The sequence below is a fragment of the Wolffia australiana genome, chromosome 2 (genome assembly GCF_029677425.1).
Source record: "Wolffia australiana isolate 7733 chromosome 2, ASM2967742v1".
NCBI lineage: Eukaryota > Viridiplantae > Streptophyta > Magnoliopsida > Alismatales > Araceae > Wolffia > Wolffia australiana.
Window position 1 is genome coordinate 4,869,108 of NC_135836.1, and position 23,656 is coordinate 4,892,763.

At 42.0% G+C, this 23,656-nt stretch overlaps 2 protein-coding genes and 1 long non-coding RNA gene across 4 annotated transcripts; 2 read left to right on the top strand and 1 right to left on the bottom strand.

The window, feature by feature from the left end:
* The first annotated feature begins 1,955 nt into the window (after positions 1-1,955).
* LOC144716591 (eukaryotic peptide chain release factor subunit 1-3) lies at positions 1,956-5,091 on the top strand. Of its 2 annotated transcripts, none has more exons than XM_078591762.1 (3): positions 1,956-2,093; positions 2,832-4,256; positions 4,854-5,091. In XM_078591762.1, exon 2 carries the CDS (start codon positions 2,841-2,843, stop codon positions 4,152-4,154), a length of 1,314 nt encoding a protein of 437 aa, XP_078447888.1. In that variant the 5' UTR covers positions 1,956-2,093; positions 2,832-2,840; the 3' UTR covers positions 4,155-4,256; positions 4,854-5,091. The 2 variants fall into 2 exon arrangements, with proteins under 2 accessions (XP_078447888.1, XP_078447889.1); XM_078591763.1 differs by having other exon boundaries at positions 1,991-2,093; positions 2,841-4,256.
* A 1,151-nt stretch (positions 5,092-6,242) lies between these two features.
* On the top strand, positions 6,243-7,404 carry LOC144714972 (uncharacterized). Its single transcript, XR_013584498.1, has 2 exons — positions 6,243-6,518; positions 6,937-7,404. It is a non-coding gene; the product is annotated as an uncharacterized LOC144714972 (long non-coding RNA).
* Positions 7,405-11,499: 4,095 nt separating this feature from the next.
* Positions 11,500-12,096, bottom strand: LOC144714980 (14 kDa proline-rich protein DC2.15-like). The gene has a single exon (XM_078589815.1). It carries the CDS (start codon positions 12,035-12,037, stop codon positions 11,687-11,689), a length of 351 nt encoding a protein of 116 aa, XP_078445941.1. The 5' UTR covers positions 12,038-12,096; the 3' UTR covers positions 11,500-11,686.
* Positions 12,097-23,656: the final 11,560 nt, after the last annotated feature.

Sequence of the window (23,656 nt, forward strand, 5' to 3'; positions counted from 1 at the left end):
TAACCTAATTGCTAATCAATAGGTTGTGTCTCCAGCTCACGTGGTGTCAAGTTACACCTCATGTTCTATAAGATACAAAGGAGTGTGCTAACTCACTCATGGAACTCTTATTTGATATTTTGTTGAGATAATGATAATTATATGAAATTTACTCGGATGCCCTTTACATTGGTTACTCCACACGACATATGATGATATTATTAGATAGTATGGTTTTGTGCTTAGTATATCAATTTCGATCTTGGTTCATATTTTTTTTGCGAAAACCTATACACAATCAAAATCTTGGTTGAAGTCATTTCAAAATTTGTTGATTTAGTTTGACAAAACTAATGATTTTGGAAGGACAATATTAGTTTTGGATATTTTTAACCAAACCCTAACCTTAATTTTTGCCCAGTCTCATTGTGGAATGTCAATGTAAAAGTTTATTTCAAAAGTCAATATAGAATAAGAATCATGGTTTTGGATTGTTGATCATTGGTGTAATTCTCCTGACTCATAGTCAAATTGACGTTAGGGTCATAAACCACAACATCTGTACCAAACAAAACCCATGGGTTGTCTAATACAATCATTCCCCGTGTGGTAGGTTTAAGATCAGATCCAGTGAGGTTAAGGTCAACTTGGGAAGGGATGAGGTCCACCTAGCCAGGAATTAGGCAACCCAGCTAACCAACCAGAAGGGCTTGTATAAGGTCTGAGTCATTTGGGTTGACAATTTCTGGATGGAATATTCTACCTTATTAGCTTAATAAGCCCGTACATTTAATCCATATGCAGTATTTTTAATCAATCACATTATTAGTTATTTAAATAAAATTATGCATTACATATTAATTAATATTCATTAAATATATATGATATAACAGACACATAAACATGCAGGGACTTGTTTAAATACATATCTACGCCTTAAATAAATCTAGTAAATAGGTAAATCATGACATAGTAAAATGGATAAAAATGTAACAAATTGTTCAAATATATTATTTAAATTGATGTAATATTATTTTTACCATAAAATATATTACTTATAAGAAATGTATAATTAAAAAGTGATAAAGGACAGGGACTTTACCATGGCGCAGGTCTCCTTGACCGGGTGGTAGGTGTCCCTGTAGATGCCATAAAAGTTGACAAGCACGGTGAAGGCCAAGATCAAGCATGTACTGTTGTACAAATTTTCCAGAAGAGCTTTAGATGTTAGTTTCTCACTCCTTTCCATGGTACCAAAATCCTGACAGTTTGAATAATGGAAGAGATAGCATATTTACAAAGAGGCAGTGGTAAGGGGTGAAACATAGTTTTTGAACATTTTCCGAACTGGTTGTCCAGAAAGTAATTCACCTTATTTCTCTAAGGTCTTGCAAAATCCACTTGGTTTGTCAGAGTGCATACCAAAATAAGGGAACTCCAAAGTTACATGTGTCGTAAAAAGAGAAAATTTGGGGGCGAATGATCAAGTGGGAAAAAGGAGTAGAGCACACAATGTATTAGTTTAAAAAAATATCAAAATTATGAGCAAAGTGGATGTCTTCAAGAAAACCAAATTATTATTTTTAATTTTATTTTAAAAGGGCTTGCCAAACTGAACCGGCGGCTCAGAAAGAACCGAACCGAAGATTTGGTTTTCCATCGGACCGACAGACTGAATTATTGTCTACCTATACATAAAGGGGTTGCGAAATCCGCTTGGATTGCCAAAGCAGATAAAAAAGAAGGGAAATCCAAAGTTAGGCATGCTCTGATTGGATCAAATTTGGAGATAGAACACATGATGTATTAATACCACAACATGTAAAACTTCTGGGCAAAGTGAATATCTTCAAGAAACCTAGATATTTGTTTTATTTTTATTTTAAGAGGGGCTTGCCAAATTAAACCGGCGGTTCAAGATCGAACCGAACCGGAGAACCGGTTTGCCGTCGAACCGACAAACCGTGTTCTTCTCTACTTATACTAGTCTACTGGGCTTAGCCGAGGCCCATTTGGCTGACGATCGGTAGGGCTAGGGTTGTCTCTTCGAAGAACTTCCACGCGGAGGCGGCTCTAGCGACGCAGTAGAGTAGCGAAGAGGGGCGATCTTGCAGGTGATTTCATCTTTTTCTGCTTACGTTTCTCTTTTTTTTTTATTTCTCATCCATAATTTTGCATGATGTTCAGAAATTCTCGGTTGTGCGATCTCTTGTAAGATGGTTTTTGCATGATGTTCAGAAATTCTCGGTTGTGCGATCTCTTGCAAGATGGTTTTTGCATTAGAAAGCTCTTGGAAATTTGCTTTAGATTTCGATTAGAATTGATGTGTCTTGCGGATTTATTTCATATTTCGAGGGATTTGGGGCTGTTGGCCGCGGAGAATCGTTCGGTAGTTTTAGTACCATCAATTTCGAATTAAGTTGGATTTCGTTCTGTCGTTTCCGATCGAATTCGTGTTCTTCGAGATCTGCATAGGTTGAGGGGATCTCGTTTGAAAAGCCGATGTTTTTGACTTGTTACGTGAGTCGATCGGGATTTCATCAGAATTGCAGCCTTCTGTTCGCGAAAAGTAAACTTTATATTTCAATTTGTATCGGTCGAATATTTATCGGGTGTTATTATTTCCATTTTAGCTGTTTCATGCACTCAACATCTCAAGTAGGGTTTCACGAAATTCTTGAGATTGGACTCTCTTAGTAGATCACTTTCCTTAAATTCTTGAAGATTTATCGGGTGTTCTTAGGGTTTCACAAAATTTCATAGTAGATCACAAAATTCAAGTAGGGTTTTCTTTCATTAACTCACTAGTTCCCTTCATATGGTAATAACCTGTTTAGCTTTTTTGATCTTAGCGTTCAAAGATGGCTGATGGGCATGAAACTGACAAGAATATTGAGATATGGAAGATCAAGAAACTCATCAAAGCGCTGGAATCTGCTCGGGGCAATGGCACGAGTATGATCTCCCTAATTATGCCACCCCGTGATCAGATATCTCGGGTGGCTAAGATGCTCGGCGATGAATACGGCACTGCTTCAAACATCAAGAGCAGGGTCAACCGTCAATCCGTGCTCGCCGCCATCACATCTGCACAGCAGCGTCTGAAGCTCTACAACAAAGTCCCCCCAAATGGGCTTGTCCTCTACACCGGTACGATCGTAACCGATGACGGCAAGGAAAAGAAGGTCACCATAGACTTCGAGCCCTTCAAACCCATCAATGCATCTCTTTATCTATGCGATAACAAGTTCCACACTGAAGCTCTGAATGAGCTGTTGGAGTCTGATGACAAGTTCGGGTTCATCGTCATGGATGGGAATGGCACGCTGTTCGGCACTTTGAGTGGGAACACTCGCGAGATCCTCCACAAATTCACAGTGGACCTTCCAAAGAAGCACGGCCGAGGAGGGCAGTCCGCCCTCCGATTCGCCCGTCTCCGGATGGAGAAACGGCACAACTACGTGCGGAAGACGGCGGAGCTTGCAACGCAATTCTACATTAACCCGGCGACCAGCCAGCCTAATATTGCTGGGCTTATCCTTGCCGGCTCGGCCGACTTCAAGACCGAGCTGAGCCAGTCAGACATGTTTGACCCCCGACTGCAGGCCAAGATTCTTAACGTAGTCGACGTCTCCTATGGCGGCGAGAATGGGTTCAACCAGGCCATCGAGCTCTCGGCGGAGATCCTCTCCAACGTGAAGTTCATTCAGGAGAAGCGGCTCATCGGCAAGTACTTCGAGGAGATCAGCCAGGACACAGGGAAGTACGTCTTCGGAGTCGAAGACACACTGAAGGCCCTTGAGATGGGCGCCGTGGAGACGTTAATCGTGTGGGAGAACCTCGACATCAACCGATTTGTTTTGAAGAACGCCTCGACGGGGGAGATTATCGTAAAACACCTGGGAAAGGATCAGGAGGCTGACCAGGGTAACTTCCGGGATGCGGCCACCGGAGCTGAGCTCGAGGTGCAAGAGAAGCTGTCTCTCCTGGAGTGGTTTGCGAACGAGTACAAGAAGTTTGGCTGCTCTCTTGAGTTCGTCACCAACAAGTCCCAGGAAGGATCTCAATTCTGCAGAGGCTTCGGTGGTATCGGCGGAATGCTTCGCTACCAGCTCGACATGCGTTCACTTGACGAGCCTTCGGATGAGGGAGAACTATTTGAAGATTCTGATTAGCAATCATTGATGCCCTTGCCAGCAATGGGCTGGGCAAGCGGTGCCATCGCGAACCCGGTGCTGCTGCTCGAACCCCCCCACAAACCAGCTCCTAAGGACACAGTAAGCCGTCGACTTTCTTTATTTTTTTTGTAATTGAATCCATTGACTTTCTTTCCTCTTTCGTTATTCGTTACATGGACTTCCTTTCCAGTCTCATCATTCGTGGTCTCGAGATTCTCTCTTGTCTCAATATTCTTGCCATCGTTTTTTTTCTTGTCACATTATTCATTCCATCGACTTCCTTTCTTGTGTCCATATTCATTCTATCAACTTTCTTCCTTCCCTCACTGTTCATATTAACTTTCCTCCTCTCATTATTCATTCCGTCGACTGTCTTCCTTCTCTCATTGTTCATATTAACTTCCCTTCTTCTCTCATTATTCATTCTGTCGACTTTCTTCCTTCTCTCATTGTTCTTATTGACTTTCCTTCTTCTCTCATTATACATTTTTCTTCAAAAAATAAATAAATTATACATTCCATCAACTTTCTTTCCTCCTAATATTTATCGATCAATTTTCTTTTTTCTCGCATTATTCATTCCATCAACTTTCATTCATCTCCCAATATTTCTCGTCAATTTTCTTTATTCTCTCATCATTTACTCCTCTCTCTCTAGGATTGTTATTACATCTATGGGTCTTTTTTAATAAGCAGGGCTTATCCTCGGCTACAACAGTTGGACATGTCGAAGTGAACTAAGCAGGGATTGATGATCAACGCAATACACAGGTCGAGACTGTCTCGTTTGTTTCTTTTTTTAATTGAAAGGGACTCTTTTCTGTTTGGTTTTTATCACCGAGCCCTGCAGAAGTAGATGTTTATTGGCATGTGTACGTATTTCTCTGTATTTCAGTCTCTCCGTGTGGTTAGTAAAATTTCCTTTTATCTGTCACTCTGTCTGGCTTTATCTCTCTGGAATTGCTTATAAAAGTGGCTGTTATTGGAAATACCGCAATCACTTGGCAAAATGAGATAAACCATCGTACTTTTAAAACACTGTTTATTGTTTTTTTAAAAAAACAACACTGTTTATTGTCCGACTTAATTTTCAATCAGGAATGCAAATTTCGGTGGGTTTCATCAGCGTTTCTTTTTACCACTCCAGTTTTTCTCTTTCCACGTTTGAATAAAAAACGTGAGAGGATTGTGTAGACATGTAAGTTCTAAAATGTTGATGCCAGAAACTCCAGTTCTTCAATGCATATAAGAACAGGAGAGAGGAGAGTTAGATAGAGAAGAGGGAGTGAGATATAAGGATTGACTAATGGTAGTTGAGGAAGGCGAAAACTTGGTGTTTAAATTCGTCTTTGAATTGTTTTCACTCCAATCAAATAAAAGTTTTAATCTGTAATCTTACTCAGAATTGTATCGTGTAGAGTAAGGTCGTCTCCACAGGGACTGACCTTTAAGGATGTATTCGATAGTGGAGTTGTGAGTTATCAATAGTAAAAAGATTAGAGATAGTAAATATAAGATGAAAGAAGTAATCAATAAGTAGATAGAAATAATAGGTTAATAAGAGAAGTAGAGGAGAGAATATCAGATACTATATGCATATTGGTAGTGAAAAGGTAGATAAGTATTTAATAAGAGTAAGTAGTTTAATAAGAGGACAGAAGAAAGAAGAAGAATAGAGTAGAGGTTTCAGAGCTAGGAAGAGGATAAGTAGCAAGATAGATGTAGAGATATTAAGGGAAAAGGGGATGTGAGTATTTAAGTAGTATTTAAATGACTATAAGATGGCCTATAACTATAGAAATATTTATATGATTATATGGGTAACATATTTACTAAAAAATTAGTATTATGTATTTTAAAATGTCTTTGTATGTTCTTTTATGTTTTCAGATCTTTTTATGAGTATATTTATGGTTGATTTTAAGAAATACAAGGTGATTTAGTCAAAATCTGAAGGATATATGAGTTAATTAAATTTTATATGCTGTGCATGTGGTTTAGATAGATTTTTCCAAGTGGAAAATGAAGATAAGATGGGTCTTTTGCCGAACTCCCTTCGGGGGTTCTACAGAATGCCCGATAGAATTCTATAGTGTATTTTTTATATTTTAATATATTTATTATATGCTTGATAAAGTCGAACTTATAATAAATTAAAAAATAATCATCTAACACATGAAGTATTCAATGAAATGCCATGAAGAATTTGCAGCGAAGAATTCTCAGAAAACTCGATATCTATCCAGATTTGTTAAGAGATGTATATAAAAATGAATGGATGGGAGGAGACTTGTCGGATTTCTGCAGCTTCTCGCGATCGTTGATGGCTCCTGACCCCACTCTGGTTGCGTCGACTTTCAGGTAAGTACCTCCAACTCCCTCTTCTTCTTTCACTCTCGCTACGTTCTCCCTTCAATTCGCAGCACTGTCACTGCTGTTGACTGAGAGAATTGAAAGAAAACAGAAGGAAGAAGGAAGATCTTCCCCTCCTTTGATTTCTACTTCAAAAATGCGACTAAAAATTTGGTGAGAAAGATGGGAATTCGGGGGGACCTTCAGGCCCCTTTTAATGCCTTGGGAGGGACCTCCCAGGCTGTCTGATGGAGGAGGACGGCCCTGGAGGTCCTCCCTGGCCGTTGGATCGCCAGCTGTCCCCCCCTCACTGGCCAAAAATGGCCTCCTGCAGGAGGCGTCGACGGCTAGGGGTTGGAATGGACGGAATTGCCCCTGGCCGTATGATCCTCCTTATATATGTCTAATGACTGCGATTAAATCGCAGCCGTGGACCCTTCTTACGGTGTACCCTCGTCGTCACCATGTCAGCGCCTCATCAGCTGCCCCGTCAGCGCTTTCCTCAGTCCTGATTCGCTCGTCATGGGCCCCAATTGTCCTCGTCATCCTCGCCAACCAATCAAAGCATTGGAAAAGAATATAAAAATAGATTAAATAAGACGGACAGATCTCAACGTTCGATATTCTTAAAGAAGAACAGACGGATGAGATCATACCCATCTCTTAAAAGAAGCCAGAAGAGACACGGACTTTTGGCTGGGTTTGCTCGAAACCCGGTCTCAATTTTACTTCTTGTTTTCTACAGATCGTGACCTGTTGGGCCGCGATCACATTCTTGCGCATCGGTGTTCTGGCCTGCTGCGACATCAAAAGACATAGTGGGATTCTAAATGCCATATTGAAAATTTCTAAAAACGCAGTGCTATATAAATGTCAGCAACTCTTTCTTACTGAATTAGAACCCCACATCTCATCTTTGTACAGTGAATTGGCTCCTCTCTATGGGCCTCTTGGCCTCCTTGTCTTCCGTGTGTGGCTGGTTGGGCTTTGCTAGCAGTCCGTGCTCACCCTTGCCAACTGTGGGCTGGCTTGCTAGCCTGCGGCTGGCTTGAGCGCTAATGCGCCTGGTCGGCTCCCTATAACATACTAAATAGAACATTAGAAAAATAAGAATGTCTTCAGTATATTTGTACTAAGAAATTCTCCAGTGTATCAGACATGCATAAAAATGACATTAAAATGCAATTTTTATCACTTGCTCTATTTAGTGGATGAAATGCAAAATTCTTACAAAATTGAAGGTAATACACATGAAATGATCCCAAAATGACTTTAAAATGTGTATGTTTACCTACCACATTTTGGGTCTATCAGTAATTCTATCTATACAGTTCATGACTTGGCGCCAATGATAATGGTATCAAGTTCCTCGTGTGTGGAAGAACAAGGTTCTACTTAAGAAAAGTAGCCCCCTTGAAACTAGCTTTACCTTTTTGCGCTGTAATCTTAGTATTGTATCAAAGCCATGTATCAGGTTCAAATTCCAGGAGCAACATACTGCAGGCTTGAGACCTAAATAGGCTGATTTTTTTGTTGTTGTTTGGGGGGGGGTTGAAGCTCAACATACTGCTTAAAGAGGGAAAGTAATATTCTTGCTATTGGTTTTAGCATTTAGCTCCGTGATAGATACTTCAATTTTAATAGTGGGTTATTGCAACCTAATGCCCAAATTGGCCTTAAAAGGGACCTGGTACAAATTATCCTTATGAAGGTTAGAGATTGAATCATTATAATGCCTAATTTTGTGTTATTTTCCCATAGTTCTTATTTTACCGTGTACATTGAAGTTATGATAAGAGAAAGATAGCTTTGATTTGCTTTTGTATTTAATTTGATTTACTTTCTCTGATTTTACTAATTTTAAACGTTCTTCGTCAACTCATTCTACTACATTATTTGAACTTTTCTACAAAGAAAACTAGACAGAGAAAAAGATCGAGAGAGGCATCCCAAGAGAGAAAAGAAAAGAGAAATAAAAAGAGAGAGAAGCAGATAGCAAAAATGCTAGAGAGAGAAAAAGAGAGGTAGAGAGAGAAAGAGAGAGTGGGAGAAAGGTAGAGAGAGAAAGAAAGAGAGAGGTAGAAAGAGAGAAAAAGGGAGAGATAGAAAGAGAGAGGCAAAGAGTAAGGGAGAAATAGAGAGGTTAACAGAAAGAGAAATAGAGAGGTAGAAAGAGAGAAAGATAAAGAGAAAGAGAGAGGGAGAGAGAGCATGAGAGAGGGAGAGCGAGAGAGCAGGAGAGATAATGCAAAAGAAAGAGAAAGACAGATATGGATAAACATAAAAAAGAGCGCAGATGAAAGAGTGAAAGATAGTGGAAAGCAGAGGGAGAAAAAGAACAGAAAAAGGAGAGAGAAACAATAGAGAGAGGTACACAGAGCAAGAGAGAGGAAGAGAGAAAGAGTGGGAGAGATTGAGAAAGACAGAGACATTGAGAGAGGCAGATAACGAAAAGATAGAGATAGAGAGAGAGGGAGATAGGGAACATGAGATAGAGTGAGAGGGAGAGAGAGAGGGTACGAGAGAGGTACATGAATAGAGATAGAAAAAGCGAGGGAGAAAGAGAGGGGTGCGGAAGAGAAAGACAGAGGGAGAGGAGGAAGAGAGGGAGAGTTAGATAGAGAGAGAGGGAGTGATAGAGGGAGAGAGCGAGATGTCGGATATGTAGTGTGAGGATGACCTACATCCAAAGGGAGAGGGCAGCTAATATATTCCATGATTGAATATTGTATGTCAGAATGCTTCCTTAAGATAACCTGAGATGTCTCTTGAAGATAGGACGCAGGTTTTTGTCTCGTCATGGTGGGTATCAGAGATTAGACTCGTACGACTAGGAAATAGCGTGAATTATACGCTGTTTTCTGTGCAGTGTTATGTTCAGGGTTTGTTGGACAGGGTTGGAATTGATGACATTCTTGAAGAGGTGAGGCCACATTTGGCATTTTTTGCATGGGCTGATATAGTGTAAAAGCTTTCATGCTCAAATAGTTTTCAAATGACTAGCCGACATTTATGATCATCTTGATCAATGTTTTTATGCGGTCTAGTTCTGCAAATAAGAGCCCGGTCATGGGAAGAGGTGAGTGGCTTGAGTCGAGGAACTGCATAGGTAACTGCTTTTTTGGCGTGGTCTGGATAGAGTTTACAAGGCAATGGTCAACTGGGTGCATCTTCATGTTGAGTAATTGTTGGGTTATATATGAACAAATCAAAACAATCCGCGCTTGAAGACTAAATGGAGTCAAACGACATTGATAAAACCATTAAATGAAGTACATGTGCATGTATAATATCTGTGATTTATTGGATCCCAAAGCAAGCCGAGTTGAGCTACCCAAGTGTGCGGCCTCTAGAAATATCCACACAGTCCTCAGTACATCGGATCTCCTCCTTCTCACTGACGAGCCATGTTCATGCGTCGTCGTCGTTACGCCATCCTGATCGCATCAGGAATGAAGAGGAGGTGTAGGGCGAATGGAGAAGAAGGGAAAGGCCCCTAAACATTTGTGGCATTGGTGAATTTCATTTATGGACGTCCCCTATTTATAGTAAGTGGTATTTTTTACAAAAAACCCTAAAACTTAAGAATATCTTTTGATGTCTAAAGATCATTTGCGTGTGACCCTCTAGGCCCATGTATCAATCTAGTTAACAACTCTAACGATCCAATAATCTTTATATGCCTTCCAAATTAGTTAATTATATCACCATATAGATGAATGAATTTCGGATTGATTTAACCCAATCGATAGGTCCAGTCTCCAACACCAAGGTGCCAAGCTACACCCAATGCTCTTGAAGATTTAAAGGGGTGTGTATCAACTCACTCACGAAACTTGTTCGTCATCAGTCACCGTATACATATAGTCACTCATCCACACGACGTTGCTTGGATGACTTAGGGTATTGTCAACAGTCAAACCCCAATCGGTCATCCGAGTTAGTATTGATGCATTCAGAAATCATCAGAGAACTCTTCTCCTATATTTCACTACCTTGGCCAAGGACTTCATCGCATCGTCTTCCTTGAATTGTCACCTCTAATACCGAGGGTGGATGATCCCATCTTGACTACTCTATTGTCTTCATAAACTTCTTGATGTACCCGAACTAAGACTATTTAGAATCTCATGGTTAGGGACACATAGGCCATAGTCAAAGTACAAACTATTCATCGACAAGATGTTTTTGATGTCTCAAGTCTAAGGACCACTTACACAACCATGACATGAATCTAGTTGATTGAATTTTTGGTATAATACCAATCAGGGCTTCATGCGTATCAATTCAGTAAAATCTTTTTAGTAAAGAGCACCCAATATCTATCCTTAGTGTCTCCAAACCAATGCCTATTGAAACAACCATACTCATCATATGAGAGAGACTAGATAGTGCTATTCTATCTGGATACTTTGATGTCCTTCTCACGTATCCTTTGAATACAAAATTTAAAATACATGCTTAAAGACTAGAGATCTCCATACTACGATCTCATCATAATTCACTAAGTCGGATCATGTATTCATGGACTTCATTATAAGACTCACATGTGCACTATAATGAGTATGTTGTATTGATAAACAAGGAACGAGACGTGGAATGTGTAATTGCCTTATTGGACACATATATCTCCATCAGTAATATTAGTGCAATCCTATCTCCCACGTAGGGAGTCATTTAAGGATTTGGAAGTTTGTTTTGCATTCTCCGTTCAGACTGCTTCTTTTATACTTTTGGGGCTCTTATTGGGATTTCACGAGGTTTGAGAGAAGATATTGAAAAGTGGGAGACGGTGCTATTAGTCTCTGCCCTACTCTGAAAAAGCTTACGCCCGGTTGTGTCCCTTGAACTGTAGAAGATTTTAGAGGTTAATTATCTAAAAGATAAGTATGTGTCGACCCCGGAGGTTTTGCATAGTGTTCAGAGGAGAAAACACGAAGAAGAAACAAAGGGGCCCTCGCTTTATTGTTGGGGGGGACATCATAGCGTTCTAGGCATCAAACAAGTTGTTGCACTTGGATGGGCGGAAAGGGCTTGGGACATAGGGTGTTACGAGGAGAGTGACATGAGCAGACGAGTAGGAAAGACAAGGCGGGTTGCGTCGTGCGAGAGGCGGTACAAAGTTGCAGGATCATTCAGGCATGACATCGATGCGCAGAACATCGTGGGCGGGTCTCTTAGCATTCAAGGAGTTCAACTTGTTTGCCGCAGGCCTTGAGCAACAAGTTAATGTCCCCCGGGATGTTGACGTCGACGATGAGCGCAAGAACATTTATCTTGGCTATGGCACAGAGGCATTTTCCAGCCTGTAGAGGCGTAAGGGTAGTAAGCAGCACAAAGCAGGCACCGGTGACCACGTCGGTGATTCCCCCGATCTTGACGAGATTGAGTGCAGTACCGCACACGGTCACTTGTAGGATGTCCCCAATGCAACTAGTAAGACTTGCAAGCAGCTGGCCGGATGCAAACGTGAAGAAAACCACGTTCAGTATCAAGAAGGCCGCTGTGAGTTCAGTCTTCCCAGCCATGGTAAAGTAGAGACTTCGGGGGTTGCAACCGAAGGCAGGGGAATATGAGAAGATGGAGGCACGGGTTATTTTTCTAGGTGCCATGTGCCACTATATATAGGGAACACAGGGGGGCTAAGAATCTGGCTCCAAGCGTCTAAAACAACTCATACTGAAAGGGAGATGTTTGCTGATGGCAGCAGTTGGCGAATGAAGGGGCTAGATCTGATGACACACCCTCGTGGCCTCCTTTCACATAGGCTTGCCTATGGGGAGGCGGAGCTATAAAAATAATGGAGGAGGAGCGTGGCTGTTGAAGCAAAAGACACCAACATAGATTTGGGGGAAAACAATTCTGTGGGGGGGCTGGCGACGCACGTCTAGAAGAGTTCAATGTGTGACTGCGATAAATAAATCAGGAATTCATGGGAACCAACTAAAGCAACTTTTTCCCCAAAAAGAACCTAATAATGTTCCTTAGGGTCTCAATCCAAACTACAAGTTAAACTATTCTTATTTAGTTAGCTAGAGTGTATAAAGTTATTCTACGATATATATTTATGTTGTTGTTAAATATCAATTGAATAATGTTTAAAGATGGGTAATCACTAAAGTATGATCTGATCATAACTTTCACATCATTGTATACACATAGTGTGTGCATACTTATGAATATGATGTAAAATATCTCAATAAGTTTTAGTTACTTTAAAGTCCTTAAATCTCCTACCCTTAAATTGAAATAGAACATAATGGCAAACTATCCAATCGATAAATAACCAAAAAGTGTATTTGTCCAAACAAGTTGAAACATTTTATCGCATATTGAAACACTTAAAACATCCGAGTAGCATCATATCCCATCTTATTTATTATTAATCATTAATGAGAAAACCACATGCGCTAGAGTATGATAATGATCAAGGTCTTGTTCAAAATTTCTTAACCCAGGTCATTGTATGAACTCATTTTTTCAATTAAGAAACTTTTATCAATAATTAGAATGTTTGTGGATCCCGAGGGAGGAATATTTCATCTATAGAGTTGAAGATTAGTCTTTTGCACCTCATTTTTTAACTCTTTCTCTTAAAAAGTGGAATAAATAGAGATAATATTATAATTCTTGATCTTAATTCATGTCTAGAGAGAGACTTAAATAAAATTTGGTGATGATGATGGCAGGCGGGATCGTAAATTTATTCGTGGTATGTGGTCGAATTGGGATTCTGTAGTGTAGATCAAAATTTTGAACTGTACTTTGCACAATTTGTGGAGCATCCACCAGACACTATAAAGTCCCTTGTGTGGTGGAGTGGTTGACACTCCCCATCCGTGAGCGTCCACGTCCATCGCAATGAACGATGAAGTTCCCACACTGACAAAGAGAGTCCCTAACACGAGTGTGTTGGTTAGTCCTATAAGATGTATACACTCGAGGCAGCAGAGCAAGCGAGGACAGCATTGAAAGATGCAATAGTATTGTCAACAAATAAAATGGGAGTGAACGAGTAACCTGAGGATCCGGAACCGATTTGGCGAATCATGAGACTCTGTTGGGGAATGATCAGCAAAGTCATCACCGACGTCGACGCTTTGAGGCAGTAATGTTTAGAGCGATAGCGAAAGGGGCACCGTAATCACCGTCCCCCCTTTTTCCTTCCCTCAATAGTTCTACTCGTGATAGAACAAGGTATGGGCATCAATCAGGAGGTATGCCGTAGTGGAAGGCAAGGGATCTGTGCGGGCAGGAGTACAACAGGTAAGTAGGGTCAAGGGGCCCCGCGCTCATGGTCGTAGATGGCCAAGCGAATCTGATCTGATGATGGAACGTTGCAAAAAACTGTTTATCCTCAATAGTAGGTACGGGTGAACTCAGAGGCAAGCGGTGGACATAGAATGTTGTACGGTAGTATGCGGCGTCGCACATGCATCGACGTGGACGTCGCTTAATTGGAGCGTATGTGGAAGGCCTCCCAGGATGATGCAACCCGGAAGGGGGTTCAGACCACGAACGAACGACTAGGGCAACAAAGCCTTTGGAGGAAGTGAACATTGGAATTGAAGTAGACGCTACGGGCAACACCTCGTCAAGGAGTGACCGTCGACCGGTAACGTCGAAGTTTGCCTTGACTGGCTATCAGGGTTTGTTGGAGATGTAAAAAATAACGGGTTCAGAACCACAAGGAAGTTGCAATCGAATGTTGGCATCGGTGAGTGGCCAAAATTCCTACGAACAAACGCGTGCGTGCAGGATCAACGCAACAGCTGAGGATCACAACACCAAAGGCAACATTGCAAAAATAGTAGTCCTCTCAAAGGTCATAACACTAGGGTAGGTGAGGGTCTAGCGATGGGGAAAACCTGAGCGATAAGTGTCATGCGAACCCTAGTGGCAATTTTGACCTAGAACAGAAGATGGATAACTTGGACGATCCCCCCTAGGAGGGAAGTCGAAGGCTCAAAGGAACACACATTAAACTCTTTTATTTTCTTTTAAAAAACAAGACTTTAACGGAGAGGTGTGGGGTGACCTAATGGGCAACCTTAGGGGAGGGGTCCAACAAGGACTCTCCCTGAAGGACCAAAACAAAAAAGGACATAAAAACAAACCAAAGACACAAATGTGGAAGACCCATACATGGGCTTCCATAAATTCAAATAAGAGACACAAATGCGAAACAAAGCGATGCAAGGGAGGCCCGTACACAGGGGAGCCTCCATATAACCAAAGAAGAGACACGAGCATGAAATAAAATGATGCGAGGGAGATTTCCTCAGACCTGATGTCGCACATTCGAGTTGTTCACATCAGCCCGGTCTCTGCGACTTGGTTGTTGACGAGCATGCCAAATGATCCTTTATCATTACTAGCTCTCCTAGTGTTAGGCCCCTAACTAGGCGGCATTCCCTGCCTAGAGGCCTGAGTGCATATTAGGAGGGCGTGTTTGCGTAGAGATTCATGATATTTAACGACTGAGTCATCTATGGGTAGCGATGCTCAAACCTGATCTTTCAGGCCATCGCCCATGTATGTGGTGATACACTACAGACGGTGCGCATGCCCGTTCACGCCCGAGGCGGGATGGATCAGGTGAAGTCTGCGCGTGCTGGGCGCACGGGCCGACAGGCGTGAGCACAGGCGCCCCAGGCACCAACCATACTCGAGAGCGCCAAGCGCCGCGCAGGAACGAGAAGTGGCACGCGTAAGCGCGCGACGCGTAGGCCGGGCTGCATGCCGCGGGTGCAGCGCGCGGAGTTGTGCGGGGTGCCGCGTGGCGTCAGCGGGCAGCGCGCACATTGCGTGTGCGGGGCACGGGGTAGGGAGACATCTCATCAGGAGACTAAGGCATGTGGCGCACAGAGAGCGCCGAGGCAGCATAGAGGGCATGTAGTGCTCCCGTGGGTAGTGCTGGGCGCGCAACGCCCAGCTTGAGGCATCGAATGCGGCCGCATCGTGCATACTGCTCGTGAAGGTGTCGGCGTGGGTGCTGGTGGCATGGGTGATCGTCAAGGCAGGGGTGGCATGTGTGATCGCCACGCCCGAGGGTGCACGGCGCCCAGCCCGGGGGCACATGGGTAGTGGCAGAGTGGGCACGCGCGCGCAGAGCGACGGCCTCGAGGCATATAGGCGACACTACCCTAGTGCGATGCGCCTCGTCTCGTTCGTTTGTATCATCCCTCGTCTTCCCCCATGTGATTGTTCCGACTACAATGTAACCTTTCATGATATGAATGCAATAACCCTATTCCTCGACGGGGCTGCGTCCCCCAACATCTCCTCTAACCCCTTCTATGCGATCTTAAGCGATTGCAAAGACTTCCGCTGCAAGAGATCAAGGCTGCTCAATGTTTTTCTCCGAGCACTGAGGCTGGCACACGTCGGATTCGAGCAAGAGACCTAGCTTGGGATTTGACCGTGTGACACCTAGCAATAGAGGGTGTGGACGCCTTTGAATACATTTTGTCCCTCACTTCTGTGATCGTATAGTTAGTATGACTGTGTCATTTGGAGTTTGAGTGTGAGTAGTCCTCTCCGATTCTCTAATCAATCAATCATCTAGTTAGCAACTATCATACCTTTCTCATTAATTTTCATCAAACTCAGCATCCATCGTATTAGTTGCATCGCATCTACCCTCCTCCCTATGGTGTAACACGAGCTGACTGATCCCGGTGCTCTTCGTGTTACATCAACACTCCTTGACATAGGTGAAGACAAGGATTCCATGCAGCATAAGACACATAATGGATCAATAACAACATCGATAAAACCATTGAAACAAACTACCACACCACAAATCGCATCCGTGATTCCTTTTATCCTCGAATGAGTCTCGTGGAGATCCTTATGTGTGCAGCCTCTAGAAGTATTCACGCAGTCCTCGGCAGTTGGATCTCCTCCTTCTCGTTGATGAGACCCGTTCAATCTCCCTCACTGTCATTATGTCGTCACGATCCCGTGAAGAGTGAAGAGGAGGTGTAGGGAGAAGGGGAAATATCCTAAACAATTCTGGCCTAAGTGATTTTCATTTAGGGCTTTCCCCTATTTATACTAAATGGTTATTTTTCATAAACACCCCCAAAACGTAAGTATGTCTTCAGACATCAAAAGACCATTTGCGTTGACCCTCTAGACCCATGTACCAGTCTAGTGAACGACTCTAGCGACCCAATAACCTTTATTGGCCTTCAAAATTAATTAACTATATCATCAGAAAAATTAATTAATGTCGAATCGATTAAGCCCAATCGATAGGACGAGTCTCCAACACATGGGGTGCAAACCTACTCCTCGTGCTCTAGAAGATACAAAGGAGTGTGTATCGTCTCACTATTGGAACCTGTTCCTCATCGGTTGTTTTGTACGTATAGTTGATAACATGCATTTTTTGTACCTTATATAATTATTACATTTTAATCTACATTAAATTACTTATATTTGTATGTTATCAAGCTTAAAATGATTAAATCTATTTTTAGAATGAATTTCAGAATTTTTTACATTTTGTGTATTTTTTGGGAATTTTCTGACAAATAGATTCTACAAGAATATAATGTTTGAAACAGAATATGATTTTTTAGATTTTTTTGACATTAAATTAGGAAAGATATGATTTTTCTAAGTCAAAATATATGTTTATATGCATTTTTGGGCATTTATTTTAATTAATCTGTATTTAAAAATATTTTTAGCCCCTTCTTTTGCGCCACCACTTGTTGCCGTTTGATTTGCCGAATGGCGATGAATTAGAAGTGATTATGATGATTGGCGACAACCAATCATTAACTGAGTTAATGATTGGAATCAGCCAATCATTTCATCATGCAATCATGGCTTCGAGATTTGCGAAGCCATGATTGTAACTATAACTGTTAAGTAATTTTTTTTTCTGACGCATGGGTGACTTGGACGAATAAAAAAGAAGCCATTTTGTGCAATAAATGTTGCGTGGATTGATGCACAAAAGACAAAGAAGACCTTTTCGCCTTCCCCCGCTTAATTTTGGCGTAGGATGATGTGGCACAATAACGTCTAAGAATTTTAAACAGAATAAAAAAAGAAAAAAAAAATAGAGGGAAGAGGGTGATGTGGTGCGTGCTGACGCGTCGCCATGTCAGCCTCGGGAAAATGTGTTTTTAATGCTTTTTCTTTGTTATTTCTTTTGCCTTTTTCTTTTTCCTAGGCGCACTTGGCACATAATACGATGAGTGTCGCATGGAATATGAAAAGCATGGAATATAGAGTGTTTTGACTTCGTAATGGGCACGAAAAATGATGACTATGATGGGGAGAGAGAAAATTCAAGGGCTAGGATTTCTTTAACTTCAAACGGCCACAACTTTTGATTTACAACTCCGATCGAGCTGAAATTTTCAGCACTGCTTTGTATTCCCCTCTCTTTCCATCTGTACCCTCTGATCTATAAATCGAAGCCTGGGCCACTGTGAAAATCATTTTGAAATTGCTTCTTACTTGTGTAGGCTGATTGAAAGATAGTGAATATTGAGATCCATCAAGTGTGTTCTTGGTGTCATGGGTGTGTGGGGAGAAGCAGTAGAAAAGAGGGGGAGCTTATCGGCACTCGCAAATCACCGTGATCTTGGCGAAACATAGTTTTAAGGTAAGTGTCTTCGCCTCGTTGTCTCTTTCCCGGTACCATAGTTAACATAGTTAGGGTTTATCATCGTATCTTCACTCACATTTTACTCTCTTATCTTGACATCTGTCCATGCTCTCCATCATACCACTCCACATCCAATCTCTATCCTTGTTCATACCATCGTCCATCATCATGTCCATTACATTCACTTACTTTTTTCTCTAAGTTAAATTAACACATAACTTATGTATTTTTAATGGATATCACTAGCTCATATCTTCGAATCTTGTCCTCATCTATCCTCTCGTTGATCATCACTAGCATAAGAAATTAATTCCTTAATCATTGTTCCCTGTGGAGACGGTCCATACTCATCGCTAACTAAGTATTCTTAAGTACACTTAGATCTATATTTATTGAATAGTCTCAATTACCAACGAGGAATTAAACCCTTATAATTGAGATTATCAATAGTCCCTCATCCCCTTGACACTCCTAGGATGACTTAGGGTATGGTCAACTGATAAACTTTAATCGGTCATCCAAGTTAGTACTAATGCGTTCGAAAATCATCGAAGAACTCTTCTTCGATATTTTACCAATTTGCCCATGAACTTCATCGCATCATCTTTATAGAGTCGTCACTTATTATATCGAGTATGGACGATCTCATCTTGACCACTCAATCATCTTTGTAAACTTATTGATGTACCCCAAATAAGACTATTTAGAATCCCATGATTAGGGACATGTGAACATAGTCAAAGTACAACTGTTCATCCACAAGACATCTTTGTTGTCGCAAGTCTAAGGACCACTTACATAACCGTGACATGAATCAACCTGATTGACAGCTTGGTATAATGCCATTCAGGGATTTGTACGAATTAATTCGGTGAACTATTTCCACTAAAAATCACCCACTTATCTATCCTTAGTGTCTCCACACTAATGGCTACGAGAACAGCCATACTCATCATATGAGTGAGGCTATATAGTGTTATCATATCCGGATACTTTGATGTCTTTCTCATGTATCCTTCAAATAGGAATATTTAGAACACATGCTTAAAGACTAGTGACCTTCCTATTACAATCTCATCATAATTCTCTAAGTCACATCATGTGGACTTTAATATAAGTATTACACATGCACTATAATGAATATGTTATATTAACGAACATGAACGAGACATGGAATGTGTGATTAGCTTCTCGGCCACATATATTTCCATCATCTTCATCTCATTATTTCCTCTTCTTATTCTTCTTCCACTCCATCTCCTTGATCTTCTTCTTTTTTCTCTTCTTATTCTTTCTCCACTCCATCTCCTCATCTCCTTCTTTTTCCTCTTCTTATTCTTCCTCCACTCCATCTTCTCATCTCCTTTTTCCTCCTATCATTATTATTATTCTTTTTCTTCCTCCACTCCATCTCCTCATCTCCTTCTTTTTCATCATCATCATCATCATATTATCATTATTATTAATCCTCTTCTTATTTGTCTTATTCTTCTTCTTCCTCTTTTTATTCCTCTCATTTATTTTTTCCTCTTCTTATTCCTCTTATTCTTATTTTTCAACTTCGCCCACTGCTTCTTCATCTTGTTTTTATTCTAATTCCTTAGCCTTGTCTACTTCTTCTTCTTCTTCTCCTTCTCCTTCTCCTTCTCCTTCTCCTTCTTCTTCTTCTTATTCTTTTTATTCTTATTCCTTAGCCTTGAAATCTTCTTCATCTTATTTTTATTCTTATTCCTTAGCCTTGTCTTCTTCTTCTTCATCATCATCTTTTTATTCCCATTCCTTAGCATTGTCTTCTTCTTCTTCTTTTTATTCTTATTCCTTAGTATTGCCTTATTCTTCATCATCTTCTTTTTATTCTTATTCTTTAGCCTTGCCATCATCTTTTTTTTAGTCTTATTCCTTAGTCTTGTCTTCTTCTTCATTTCTTTTTATTGTTATTCCTTATCCTTGTCTTCTTCTTCTTCTTCTTCGTCATCGTCTACTGCATCGTCTTCCTCTTCTTCATCTTATTCCTCTTATTCCTCTTCATCTTGTCTTGTTCTTCTTCTAATTATTTTTCTTCTTATTTTTCCTCTTTTTCCTCATCTTTTTATTCATATTACTCCTCCTGCTCTTCTTCTTCTTATTCTCTTACACCCTTCTTCTCCGTCTTCTCCCTCATTTAATAGTTCTTTAGAAAAAACTAATATAAACATTAGTTAATTTTTAATCAAAGTTAAGATTTTACATACAAATTCAAATTAACTACATTATGTAGAAAGCATATCTACAAAACCTAGTAATAGGAGAGCGTGTGTGTGTGTTCTGGGGAAAGGGATACTGAAATAATGAGGGAAAGAAAGAGATTTTAAGAGATATAGAGTGTTGTGTGTTAGAAAGAGGGAGATGAAAAAACAGAGGGAAAATAGAGAGAGTGTGTGTTAGAGAGAGGGAGATGAAAAATGAGAGGGAAAAATAGAGAGAGTGTGTGTTAGAGAGAGGGAGATGGAGATAGAGAGAGAAAAAGAAATCTAGAGAGAGTGTGTTATAGAGGGAGAGAGAAATAGAGAGGGAAAAGATTGTGTGTGTGTGTTAGAGAGAGTGAGAGGTAAATAGATAGGGAAACAGAGAGATTATGTGTGTGTGCATTGGTGTTAGGCCCCTAACTAGGTGGCATTCCCTGCCTAGAGGCCTGCGTGCTTATTGGGAGGGCGTGTCCGTTGTATTTCGTCTCACGACATTATAGGACTAAGTCATTATGGATAGCGATGCCCAAATACCTGATCTTTCAGGCCATTGCCATTGTCGGTGGTGATTCACGGCAGATTGCGCAAGTGCCCGTCTGCGCCAGAGGCGGCACGGATCAGGTACGGTCCACGCGTGCTAGGCGTGCGGGCTGAACAGTGTGTGTGCGCGCACACCAAGCGCCGCGCGCCAACGCCAAGAGCCACGCGCGGGTGCCAACGCTACCCGCCAGCGCCGAGCGCTGCGCGTGGGTGCGGGATGCACAGGCTGGGCGGCGTGCCACAGTTGCAGCGTGCGGAGTTGTGCGGGGTGCCGCGCAGCAGCCGCGCGGGCAGCGCGCGTATTGTGTGTGTGGGGCGCAAGGCCGAGAGACATCCCGCCAGGAGACTAAGGCATTTGGCGCACTGAGAGCGCCGAGACGGCACAACGGGCGCGTAGCGTTCTTGCGGGTAGTGTTGGGCATGTAGCGCCCAGCTCGGGGATGTCGAATGCGGCAGCGTCGCGCAGACTACGCGCTAGAGTGTTGACACGGGTGCCGGTGGCGTGTGTGATCGTTAAGGCAGGCGCCCGGCTCGGCGCACTTGTGTGGCAGCAGAGCGGGCGCGCGCACGCAGACCTACGGCCCTGAGGCGGTGCGACGACATTACCTCGGCACAAAGCGCCTCGTCTCGTTCGTTGTATCACCCCTCGTCTTCCCCCATGTAATTATCCCCAATGATGATGTACTCTTTATGATATGAATGCAATGACCCTATTCCCTGACGGTGCCTAGCACCACCATCTCCTCTAACCCTTTCTATGCGATCTTAAGCAATCTACAAAGCTTCCGCTACAAGAGATCAAGACTGCTCAGTGTTCTGCTCCAAGCACTGAGGCCGGCACATGCCAATTCTGAGCAAGAAACCTAGCTCGAGATTTGACCGTGTGACAATTAGAGATAGTGAGAGGTAAATATACATGGAAACATAGAGATTATGTGTGTGTGCATTAGAGATAGTGAGAGGTAAATAGATAGGGAAACAGAGAGTCTGTGTGTGTGTTAGAAAGAGTGGGAGGAAAATAGAGAGGGAAGAGAGAGAGAGATTGTGTGTATGTTAGAGGGGTGAGAGGGAAATAGATAGGGGGAAAGAGTGTGTGTCTATGTATGTGTGTGTTTTAGGGAGAAAGGGAGAGAGAGAGAGAAAGGGAGCAAGAGATTGTGTGTTAGAGAAGGCGAGGGAAGTGGAGAGGGAGAAAGAGAGAAAAGTGTGTAAGATAGAGGGAGGTGGAAATGGAGAAGGAGAAACAGAGTGTAAGTGTGTGTGTGTTAGAGATAGGAAGAGGAAAATAGATGGGGGGAAAGAGTGTGTGTCTGTGTATGTGTGTTTGTTTTAGAGAGAGGGAGAGTGAAATAGAAAGGGAGCAAGCGCTTGTGTGTGTGTGTATGTTAGAGGAGAGGGAAGTGGAGAGGGAGAAAGAGAGAAAGTGTGTGTTAGATAGAGGGAGATGGAAATATATAAGGACAAACAGAGTGTGAGTGTGTGTTAGAGATAGGGTGAGGAAAATAGATAGGTGGAAAGAGTATTTGTATTAAAGAGAGGGAAAGGGAGGCGGAGAAAGAGAGTGTGAGTGTGTTAGAGAGAGGAGAAAAAGAGTTATAGTGGGTGTGTTAGAGAGAGTGAGAGGCAAATAGAGAGGGAGAAAGAGACAAGTGCAAGAGAGAGGGAGAAAGAGAGAGAGAGAGTGTGTGTGTGTTAGAAACAAGGAGATGGAAACAGAGAGAGAGAAAGAGAGAGTGCAAGAGAGAGAGTGTGTGTGTTAGAGAGACGGAGATGGAAATAAAGAGGGAGGAAGAGAGAGTGAGTGAAAGAGAGTATGTGTGTTTGTGTGTATTAGAGAGAGGGAGATGGAAATAGAGAGGGAGAAAGAGAGAGTGTGCAAGAGAGAGTGCGTATGTGTGTGTTAAAGAGAGGGAGAAAGATAGAGAGTGCAAGAGAGTGTGTATATGTGTTTGTTAGAGAGAGGGATAACGGGAGAGAGAGTCTAAGAGAGTGTGTCTATGTGTGTGTTAGAGAGAGGGAGATGGAAATAGAGAGGGGGAAAGAGAGAGATTGTGCGTGTGTGGAAGAGAGCATGTGTATGTATGTGTTAGTGAGATGGAGATGGAAGTAGAGAGAGAGAGAGAGAGAGAGAGAGAGAGAGAGAGAGAGTGCAAGAGAGCATGTGTATGTGTGTGTTAGTGAGAGGGAGATGGAAATAGAGAGGGAGAAAGAGAGATATTGTGTGTTAAAGAGCAGGAGAGGGAGAAAGAGAGAGTGCAAGAGTGGGAGTGTGTCTTAATGCCTAGAAGGTGTAGGGTTTGACAATCCCAATCTGGTCTCAGATTTTAGCAAAGACCTAAACTTTACCTAGTGTTTGGTTGGGTTTTGGAACGTTCTTGTCCTGGGATGGTCCCAATGCGATAAGACTTACAAACCAATGTCAAAGTCAAAGTAGAAACTCATGTTAATGATTGTGTTAACAATCAAAACAGCCATCTTTAGAACCGCTGGTAATGGATGGCCCTTTGCCTACCTTCCCTTCTTTCCCCTTCTCCTCCCACCTCCCTCTTCGGGTCTTTCTCTCTCCACACCTCTCTTTCTTCATGGAGAACTGTCAAAAAGAAACATTCGATACAAAAAGATGTTGAAATGGGTTCTTACAGCCCATCTTCAAAGAAAAGTTCCTTGTCATCAAGTAGACGCCTAAGGACAGTCAAATATGTTGTGGCTATGATGCATGATGACTAGGACTAACGCGGATAGGATGGACT

What these genes read in the sequence shown, in the direction of transcription:
- LOC144716591 (XM_078591762.1), top strand. Translation starts at nt 2,841, where the DNA reads ATGGCTGATGGGCATGAAACTGACAAGAATATTGAGATATGGAAGATC.
- LOC144714980 (XM_078589815.1), bottom strand. Translation starts at nt 12,037, where the DNA reads ATGGCTGGGAAGACTGAACTCACAGCGGCCTTCTTGATACTGAACGTG.